We start from the raw sequence: 10,681 nt of genomic DNA, 5'->3' as shown, positions 1-10,681 counted from the left end.
AGCAAAGCAATTGTTTGCATTGCATGATTGGTTTGCTTCAACAGTTGATCAAATTGCTGGGGGACCTGGAATCAAATCTTGATTTTGGATGCACTCTTTTGGGAGTCAATATGAAATTCATTAGAAGAAGGGTTGGAAAACCCGTATGGGTCTCACGAGTTGGTTAAGTTACTAAAACTACAAGCCCTTGGATTAATCCAACGGGTAATATGTGTTTGCCGCTCTGAGTACCTCAAAATTTGGTCCTCAGGTGAGCATTTCTGCTACTTTTCACAGCTGGCATTGGATACTTTTCAAAGCTGGCATTGATTGTGGAAATATCAGAATAATTGATTATGGAACAGGGTAGGGCGGAGACTTGGTTGACTTCTGCACTTCTGCTACTTCCTATATGAACGGAACTGAGACTTCTCCATTGGTAAGATTGTTTTTTCAATCTAAAAAAACAGAAGAAAAAGAAAAGCTGCTAATATGGCGGAAGCTGTTGTTTCAATAGTGCTCGAAGGGCTCAGCAAGCTTATCATTCAGGAATTGAAATCGTTGGTTCGAGTGGGTGGAAAGGTTCTGAGTGCACAAACCCAGCTACAAATCATGCAAGCCTACTTGAAAGATGCAGACGCAAGACAGGGACGCAATGAAGTAATACGCATTTGGGTGGCAAGTGTCAGAGATGCTGCTTATGATCTTGACGATATCATCGAAACTTTTGTCTTAAAAGTTGCTTCCAAGAGGAAAGCAAGTGTTTTGACAAGGTTTACTGGCCTTTTCATAAACGGAGTTAATCTTCATCGGATTGGCTCAGACATTGAGAAAATTACAACCGAAATTTCACTGTTGAGTTCGATTATGCAAAGTTTTAAACTAGACCAAACAAGGGAGAGTGGAGGTGACACTTTTTTTCAGAGGCAAAAGGAACGGAGGATAGCTTATCCTCATATTGTCGACCCTCATGTGGTTGGGTTAGCCCGTGGAACAGAGGAATTGGCTACGCTTTTGATCGAGAAAAACGGCCCCCGAGTTGTTTCTATTTGGGGGATGGGCGGGTTGGGTAAAACCACTCTTGCAAAACAAGTGTATCATCATGGTGATATTAAGCGTCATTTCGATTGTTTTGCCTGGGTGTGTATCTCTCAACAATGCCAAGCACGGGAAGTTTTGAAAGAAATTCTGACAAAACTCATTTCTCCTACCAATGAGCAAAGACAAGAAATTGCAGATCTGGGGAAGGATCAAATAGCAGAGTGGCTTTGGAATACGCAAAGAGAAAGGAGATGTTTGGTGGTGATTGATGACATTTGGACCCGTGATGCGTGGAGGTCGTTGGAAGCTGGATTTCCAATGAATGAGGAAACTGAGAGTCGCATTTTACTCACTACTCGCAACAAAGAAGTCGCTTCCTGTGCAGATAAAAATGGTTTCCTCTTCGAACCAAGGTCGTTGAATGATGATGAAAGCTGGGAACTGTTTGAGAAGATAGCAATGTTTGGGGAAGATACAAGTATGTTCTCACACAAACCTTTTTATCTCTACTTTTCATGTTTATCAATTCAGCGTGTTAACTTTTTCTTTGTCACTCCAAGAAAATTCTACTATAGGATATTCAAAACTTTTGCACTCTGAATTGAGATCACTACGCCTCTACATGAAGATAGTAGTTTTATTATCACAATATTTATATTCAGAAAATATACTCAAATTAAAACCCTATACTCTAGAAATTACTTTTCTTCAATAGAAAGAACGTGTACCTACGGAAGGATCTGTCACTTAATATCCAAATAAATCAGGGCTCACATAACGGACCAACACAAACCAAAGTTGTAGCCCAAAGAAAAATCAGAAACTTAAGGGATAATTTGTTTTGTATACTTTTCATCAATTGAACACATGTATCTGATCTTGATATTGTTTTTCAGATTCCAAAATTTATGAACAAAAGAAAGAGCTAGGAACGAAGATGCTTCAACATTGTAAAGGTTTGCCACTTGCCATCACAGTTCTTGCAGGACTTCTAGCTAGAAAGGAAACAATTGATGAGTGGGATATGGTGCATAAGAATGTTTATGAATATATAAGGAGAGGCATAGACCTTGGGCCCGATTACAAAGATGAAGGATATGAAGGTGTATCATGGTTATTGGAATTGAGTTACGATAACTTACCTTATTACTTAAAACTATGTTTCCTCTACTTAGCCCATTTTCCGGAAGATTGTGAAATACCGGTGAGTACATTGACTAAACTATGGATGGCAGAAGGTTTTATATCATCAGCAGCAGTGGAAGTAATGGAAGATGTATCATATATGTGCTTAAGTGAGTTAGTGGGCAGGTGTATGGTTCAAGTTGGAAAACATGGTTCGAGTAAGAAAATCAAGACTTGTCATCTCCATGATCTTATGCGAGACTTGTGCATTTTAAAGGCAAAAGAGGGAAACTTTCTCCGAACTATCAATTATTCTGCATCTTTGGAGATCAAGCAAACACCAAATGGTAGAGTTCGAAGACTTGCCATCCATTTGGACAAAATGTTTGAGGCATATTGTCTGGGGAGAGATGAAAATTATGGATATGTTAGGTCTTTGTTATATTTTGTCCAAGTAGACCCCTACTACTACTGCTACTGGAACTCAAAGGAATTACGGTCACTATTAAGGGACTTCACATTGCTTAGAGTTTTGAAGTTTGAAGAGATGAATGTTAGCAAATCCAAGTTACCAGGTGAAATTGGGAATCTAGTGCACTTAAGGTTTTTAAGTGTAAAGAACAGTTTGATTGAAGCGGTGCCATCATCTATAGCAAAATTGGTATGTTTGCAGACTCTAGATTTACGTAGCAGATATTTGCGGATGAAAATTCCAAATCAAAACTTGTTTTCCAAGATGGAAAAATTGAGACATATATATTTACCCTCACGTTACAGTGGAAGAGAGAAACGTCTGTTATTTGCTATTGAGGCAGTGAATTTGCACACGGTAGTCAATATTGGTATTCAGGCATCATCTGATCTAGATGATTTTGTTAAACTAACCAACCTTAGAAAATTGGGAGTTATGATATTTGACGGAGGGGAAAAAAAGGAGAAAGGGACAAACATCATATTTAAGCATCTCCACTCTCTATCGGTGGACTCTCGTTTAAGTGGTTTACTAATGCCACGGAACATCAACATTGTATTAAGCTGTCCTAATATATACAAGTTGAAACTACTCGGAGAAATCGCTGAGTTACCAGAAGAGCTCCTGTGCCTTACGAACCTCACAAAGCTTACACTGAGTGGATTTGGTAATCTCAAGGACGACCACATAAAAGTATTAGAGAAGCTGCCAAGCTTGAGAATGCTTTTTGCTTCTTTCGGGAAATTTCCGGCACATCTTGTTTGCTCGGAGGGAGGCTTTCCATTTCTCGAATTTCTTTCTCTTGATTTTGTGGAGGAGTTTAAAGAATGGAAGGTGGAGAAAGGAGCCATGCGTAGTCTCTGCAGATTGCACATTGAGCATTGCTTAGATTTGGAGGCAGTTCCTGATGGGCTCCAATATATTACTACCCTCAAGGAATTAACCATCAAAGGGATGCGTTCTGAATTTTGTAGCCGACTTGGGGAAGGAGGAAAGGATTTTTACAAAATCCAACATGTGCAGTCTGTTATTATAACAAATATTTCACCAAACCGTCCGGGATAAATGGTATGCTAAATTTTGTTTTTCTTTCTGTTTTTCGCTTTTCTCATTTATTATTTCAAGGGAAAAAGAAGTAATTGTTTGTCTCCTCTTTCCAGTTGAAGGGAAAACTTGAAGGGAAAAAGCGTTGGGGGTGGAGCAACAGCAAAAAGAGTTGGGTGAAAAGTCTGTTTCTTTTTATTGAGTAGTAGGTGAAAAGTGTGTTTCATTAAAGTAGTAGTATTTCTATTTTATTTTAGAATATATATATATATATATAGTTCATATGAAGAGTTTATTTTTATATCTCATGTAAAAAAGCTGATTGATTGGACTATCATTTTCCTGGAAATCAATTCCCCATTTACTTGCAACTTGGACTGTATGCATATTTGTTATAACAAGAGCCTCTTATTACGTTAACCATTTAATTAATCTAATGATTTGAATTATTCCACATCATCATAATTACATTAAATTAAAACTCTCCTATTATACCTTATCACTTACCGGTTACTCATCTTTAACGGGTTCAATTTTATTTTTATTGTAGTTTCCCAGACTCCTCTTGCAAAGCAAAGCCAAGCCCCTGAACGTTAACCATTCGAATATCTTTTGGCCAATTCTTTGGCTCTTTACATTTTTTACATTTTATTCCTTGTTTTTTTTTTTTGGGTTGGAATTATAATGTTGCATGTGATTCTCTTTCGTTTGTATCTGGGACTCACTTCTCTTCTTGGGTTTTAAATAAAATTTTATTACATTTCAAGTTGAATGTGCAGAGACTAAAACTAGAAAATATATCATATAAATTATAAGGGGGTTGAAGTCGGATCATAGAAGAAATGGCCGCCATGAGCACTACGCGTCCGCAAGTCCAGGGTGAGGGTATTCATTAACACTAAAATAAAAATAAAATTTGATCTCATTAAAGATGGGCAAGGGGAAAATGCTTGGGCACAAATAGTGAGTTTTTACTACAATATAATTTCGATGATGTGGACTAATTAAACTTTATTAAATTAATCAAATGATTAAAATTACTCTAAATATGTATAAATACATAAATATTAAATGTAGAGGCTCAAAATTCTTATTTATTATACACTTACGATTATGCATATACAAAGGTACGATTCGAACAAACCATCAAAGGCTCGTTGATACCACTTAAGCCTTTCAAGTTTTGTTTTTAATTAATTCTAGACAAGAAACATTAATAAAACTTCGTATCAAAACTAAGAACAATTTACATTAATCTTTTCTTTTTTTCTTTTTGGCTTTTGCATTCATTCTCCCTTACTTCACCTCTATCTCTCATCTTTCTCAAAATAAAAGTTAAATAAAACCCTTCCATCTTTTAACAAGAAAATGAAAACTAAAAACAAAGAAACCAAAGTATTACCACTTGAGCCCAATGTCTACACAAAAGAAATATACAAATATTAGGTTTGGGACAACTAAAGATGTAGAAATTAGAGTTTTAGGAAGCATGAAAGGGTAAGAACAGGGTTGCAATATTATGTATGGCAATTGAACGCACAAGGTACAGAAAATACTAGGCAGTAACCATGTGGAACACACAAGTAATCTTAAACAAGGGCAATGAACATAGTTAACAAGTGAAAGCAGTAAATTTCTTTCCAGTGCCAAAAACAAATTAAGCGGATCAAATTTTCCCTTGGTTACCTACTAGCAAGGGATGTGCCGGTAGCATACAACAATCTTCAATTTAGTTTCAAGAAGCATAACACTAGCAAAAGAAATAAATTGATACATATGCCTCATCAACCCAGTGAAACACGTTTAATCCAAATGCTTGAATCAAAAAACTCTTTAATTCGCGAAACAAAAGATTAGGTGTGGCCTACCTGCAATCATGGTTAAAGGTCATCATTGGAAATGGCACTTTATTTGAATTTCCATTTGATTTTCGAAAAAGTACATAAATAAGCATGCCGCTCACAGAAGATCGATACCTGAAATTTGTGATTCTCAAACCTTCAGAGCAGCCTTGTGAACCATGGTTTCTTTGTGTATTTGGTGGCAGCTCTTCTCAACAAGATCAAGCAATTTCTCCAAGTTCGTAGCCCACGAATTAAGAACATTGTTGCTATCCTTTGCAGTTTGAAAACAGACTATTCCTATTGGCCGGTCAATCTTGGCCACCAGTGCCTTGGACACAACCATATCTGACAGATGCTTCTCAGCTTCCTGAAAAGAATGCGACCAAAACTATAAACAGACTGGAAAAGAATTGCATATTTCAAGTAAGGCCAGCCATGGCATCCCAAAACTGTCAGATTATACTGATTACATTTATATAGTCTGAAGTAATATTATTTTATACTTGTTTATGTCTAAATACACAAAACAAAAAATAAACCATGTATCAACCCATAGATTCTCACAATTAATCAGCATTACCTAATATGTTGAATATAATAAAGAACTGAAGTGAGAGAATAATTACGGATCTAACTCAACAAAAGTATAGACAGCAAATGGAGTGAGAGCAGTGCGTGTCATCCCTTTTTTATGGCTCTATTATTAAAATTCAAAACTAAAATGATGTGAATAATTCTAAAACTAAGGAGTTAAGCTTCACTACAAGTCATCATAAGAAATGTGTATGACAGGAACTGGTAAATAAAATCTGGCTTCTGGTGGGTTACCCTGGAAATTGGAAAGTGAAGCAACTAAATATATTTAGGCCTCTTGCAAGTCATCCAAAAATAATCCATTATAGCTCAACTCTCAAAAATAAACACAAATTAGTAAAAACAAACCTGGACACTCAGACACAAAAGCTCTGCAAGTCTCTTCAAGGTTATCCTTGAGTAGTACTTTGAAACAACAAGAATGTTCTGCAAAGCAGTATCACATGTCAGCAAAACATAATTACTAACTGAACAGTGAAAAACGTGCAGATAATGATATCTGGAGAAATTTTACGTGTTCAATTATTCTCTGCCTTAGATCTTCCGCTGCTTTGTCACCCAAAGAGCCCCCAAGCATGCTCTTCTCACTCTCAAACTCAGCCTTGTATGTGTTCCAAAGGGATGTCCATTGTATGACCTCCATAGTTACCACCTGTTTCAACAGCAACCTAAAACAGAACAAAACCGGCCTCATAAGTCATACTAAGAGCTTGTATGATATATGTGATCCAATAAAGGAAGAAGTGCAACAGATGCTATTTTTTAACATACTTAAAATATGGAATCTCAGTAAGATTCTTATCCTCCAGGGTGGAATTGAGAAGACTTGATTGCATTGGATCATATGGCGCCAGAACCAAGTACCAACAGATCTTCCTCAAGACCTATGAGAAGAAAAATATCAGAAAAGCTCAACCAAATTCAGGAGACAATAAAAGTAAGAGCTTTACCGGTATCCACTGGGCTGGATTCTCCCTGACAGAAGGAATATCGTATATCGCCTTATAGCAACGGCAAATCTCAAGGTAATCGTTGTTATGAAAATAATACCTGCAAAGGAAATAAGACAACATCAACAATCCATCAAATTTCACCAACAGAGCAGTTGTGAAAAGAACATCCAAAATTCAGATGGTTTGCAGAGACCAGTTACAATTAAACAAATGAACAATCGCATAGAATCAATTTTGAACGCCTGCAAAATATTGAAATCAATATTTATTGGTTTCCATAGATCATGCTTGGTTATACAAGTAACTTGTGATTGTGATTAATAGGATGACCTAAGCAATGTAATACAATGGATGATAGGCATTTCAAGAAAAGATGGTGCAATTTTGTTAACTAATCTAAAAGAGCCTGCGGGAATTTAATTATTTCAACTGCCCACCTATTTGTAACGCTACGTAGAAGATATTGCATTTCTTTGGGAATGTGAAACCTCCAGTTGTTGGTTTTGGATAACCATGAGAAAGGAAACTCCATACTATATTTTCACTTACCAAAAGCAGGAAGGGATCCATTCCCAAATGGCAAAACAGCGAAACAAAAACTTAGAGCTAGATTTTGCATTTCTTCACAACACCCTAATAACAGCATTTCGAAAGTACATATTTACAGTTCAAGTGAAAACAAACCCTACACGAATGTATAAGAATCTGATGTCTCATGAAACAACAATCTAAATAAGTAGTTAAGGTTTAGCAAACAGTGGAAAAAAAAAACGTGAACGAATACAGAACAATAAAAACATAGGAAAGGGATAAAGACACCCTACCGTATCATTAACTCATAGTAGATCCGCTTCAACTCCAAGAGTGATGGAATATCAGCAGGAGCTTCTTCCACAATATTGTCACCTTCTTTAGGTTTTTTCTTTTCTTTTGCAGGATCAATATCAAAAACTCTTGGACTAATCTTCCTTGATAGTATCTGAGCACGAACATAATCCTGGCGGTCTAAGCACAAACGAACCTGCAAAATTAAATGCAGAATGACTCAAAATAAGAATCAGAAATAATATTTACATACTTGTGCTTGTAATGAATGAGTGGTAAATATTAAGAGTGATCCGAAAGGAAATTAAACCCATACTTGTTCAAGAATGAAAGCTATCTTCTCAGTTTTTGCCATAGCACCAAATGTTTCCACCTGTAAAGCTTAATGTTTAGAAATGAGTGCTCTGGAATGTTTTCAGCATTTTTTTATCTTTTCCATTTGAGGGGGAGTGGGAGAAAGGGTTTTCAAAGATTATAATTCCATACTGACCGCAATTTCTTGCATCAAATCAGCAGCTTCAGCAATAAGCCCTTGCTCTTCCTTAATCTTTGCAAGTCTTTTTATTAGACGTGCCCTCTCAATTTCAACATATATCTAAAGAACAATAGAGCTTATTAAAAAATTTAACGAAAAAATACATAAAAAGTTAAAACAGCATCATTTCAACGGAGGCAGTTGAAGCTTTTTAATACAGTTTACCTTCCCAGCAGAAATATTATTTAGTGTCTTAATAAGCTCTATACGAGTTTCAAGATCTGGTGTCTGATCAATATATTGCATTGCTTGCTGGACCATTGCAGTTACAGCCTGCATTGAAACAGACAGCCTAATGAGTGATAACAATAAAAGCACATTACTTCTAGGAATGGAATCAACAAAAACTAAAACATATTCTCACCCAAAAAAAAAACTAATATAAAATAATAGCAATACTTGATTAAAACTAAGACAATGCAGATAAAATGTGCAATCCAAAGAAGTCTTCAGCAAGAATATCAATATTCTCTAATCAAGAGATGAAAAATATGTATTTACAGAATTAAATGCACACATATACACAATTTTTTTTACTTAAGAATTAAAGAGCCCACAACCACATACGTCCCAACCACAACAGTACTCCTCAAAAAGTTCACAAGAACTCACATAACTACAAAGTTGTAAACATGCCTTTTCATTAATACTTGGTAAGTGTTGTCTTCCACTGTACAAACAAATAGAAACAAATATAACCATTCCCAAGACAAAGATTGTTAAATACATACAGAGATGACCAAAACTCAAGTCTCTTCTTAAAATATACTCAATAGCACAAAATTTACTGTAATGGATAACAATAACTAACTGTACACCATACAGGCACCATTTATCAGAGACAAAAATCATTTTAATGGCTGGTTACATACAGATACTTAAAACTTAAACAATGACACAACAAAGATGACAAAGAATCTAAGATTTACTATGGGTGTACCTGCTTTAACTGACCACGGCGTTTTGATAAGACAACAATCTGGTCATTGAGGGTCTTCCAAGCACCTGCTTTGAAGCAGAGCTCAAGAATGTCAGTGGCTGCTTTCTTGGTTCCTGCCACGTCACCAGCGGTCCTCATCTTCTTCTCTACATTCAGCAATTGCTCTATTTGCTCATCTAAATTGCCTCCTCCTTCCTGAAAATTCCACAATTTTACAAAACCACGACTCAGGATCAAGCAGTGTCAATAATTGAAAAATTAGGGCCTTTCAGATCTGCGAGATGGGGGTTCAATGGCTTACCATTTTCGAAGATGGATTGGTGAATAAAACCCTAGTAGAGTCCTTCTGGTATGGAAGAAACCTTTACCTGCAATGATACAACAAGCCAATAAGAACATGACTCATGGGAAAAGAAAAATTACATCAGATTATCAGATTACTTTCAGTTTCAGTTTAACATTGTGAAGAGCAAAACAAAATCTGAACCATACACGTCCATTTCCACCTCTTTCCCTTCCAAACATATCCACAAGGAACTGAGATGGACCACTCTAAATTTCTTAAGAAATTAGCAAACAAGCAGCCAAAAAGAACCCTATAACCCAAATTCAAGCCGAACATATGAAAATATAACTAAAAACAATACCTAGTTCCATTAAATATACATTCCCAAGTTCGAAAATACTTTGAGACCAAACCTAAAAATCAAACTGAAGAAGTTCCCAATCAGTCCCTTTCAGCATAAAAAGAGAGACGCTTGAACCCTAAATCATAGTAGTCAAAGGCGGAGATGAAGAAAACATCCAAGAGAAACAATCAGGTGCACAAATCATATTAAGGAAGACAAACTCAAACCCTAACCCACGACCGTCAGATTTTTCATAGTAAACAAACCCAATCTCAACTTTGTAAATGTGAATTCGAAATCCATACAAAAACCCTAAATCGAAACCCGAGCAGATTCCTCCTTGTATGATACAAAAACAAAAGGAAAACCCTAATAAATGTAATCCTAAAGCATACCTGATGCGCGAATTTAGAGAGAGAGTGAAACAGGCCAGGAGAGGAGAGAGAGAGAGAGAGAGAGAGAGAGCGATCAGAGAGTGAGGGCTGAAAGGTAAAGACTAAACAGGCCGATTTCTCTTTCCTCTGTTTTTTTTTTTCTTTTAAAAAGAAATTGTTAGAGTAAGGGATAAGTCAAGACTAATTGAACCCCCGATGCCGATTCTTATTTTTCTCTTTGTTATAAAAATAACCTGGGATATGTGCGATAATTCTGAGCTGCACGTAAAGTAGATGAGACACAGCATTTAACGAGGTTCGGCTAT

The 10,681-nt window shown here is 36.3% G+C and overlaps 2 protein-coding genes across 2 annotated transcripts; one reads left to right on the top strand and one right to left on the bottom strand.

Moving 5' to 3' along the window:
- LOC18784636 (putative disease resistance protein At1g50180) lies at positions 340–4,110 on the top strand. The gene is made up of 3 exons (XM_007219576.2): positions 340–1,498; positions 1,917–3,685; positions 3,778–4,110. The coding sequence occupies exons 1-2, from the start codon at positions 472–474 to the stop codon at positions 3,680–3,682; spliced, it is 2,793 nt and encodes a 930-aa protein (XP_007219638.1). The 5' UTR covers positions 340–471; the 3' UTR covers positions 3,683–3,685; positions 3,778–4,110.
- Positions 5,231–10,570, bottom strand: LOC18785067 (26S proteasome non-ATPase regulatory subunit 12 homolog A). The gene is made up of 13 exons (XM_007217951.2): positions 10,377–10,570; positions 9,654–9,720; positions 9,353–9,547; positions 8,578–8,685; positions 8,368–8,472; positions 8,194–8,250; positions 7,877–8,073; positions 7,050–7,149; positions 6,871–6,983; positions 6,614–6,767; positions 6,448–6,525; positions 5,638–5,872; positions 5,231–5,529 (listed from the first exon to the last, which is right to left on the bottom strand). The coding sequence occupies exons 2-12, from the start codon at positions 9,654–9,656 to the stop codon at positions 5,654–5,656; spliced, it is 1,329 nt and encodes a 442-aa protein (XP_007218013.1). The 5' UTR covers positions 9,657–9,720; positions 10,377–10,570; the 3' UTR covers positions 5,231–5,529; positions 5,638–5,653.

Source organism: Prunus persica, chromosome G2, assembly GCF_000346465.2.
Source record: "Prunus persica cultivar Lovell chromosome G2, Prunus_persica_NCBIv2, whole genome shotgun sequence".
NCBI classification, from domain to species: domain Eukaryota; kingdom Viridiplantae; phylum Streptophyta; class Magnoliopsida; order Rosales; family Rosaceae; genus Prunus; species Prunus persica.
The sequence above is the reverse complement of the archived record's forward strand: the minus strand, read 5'-3'. Positions and strand labels throughout refer to the sequence as shown.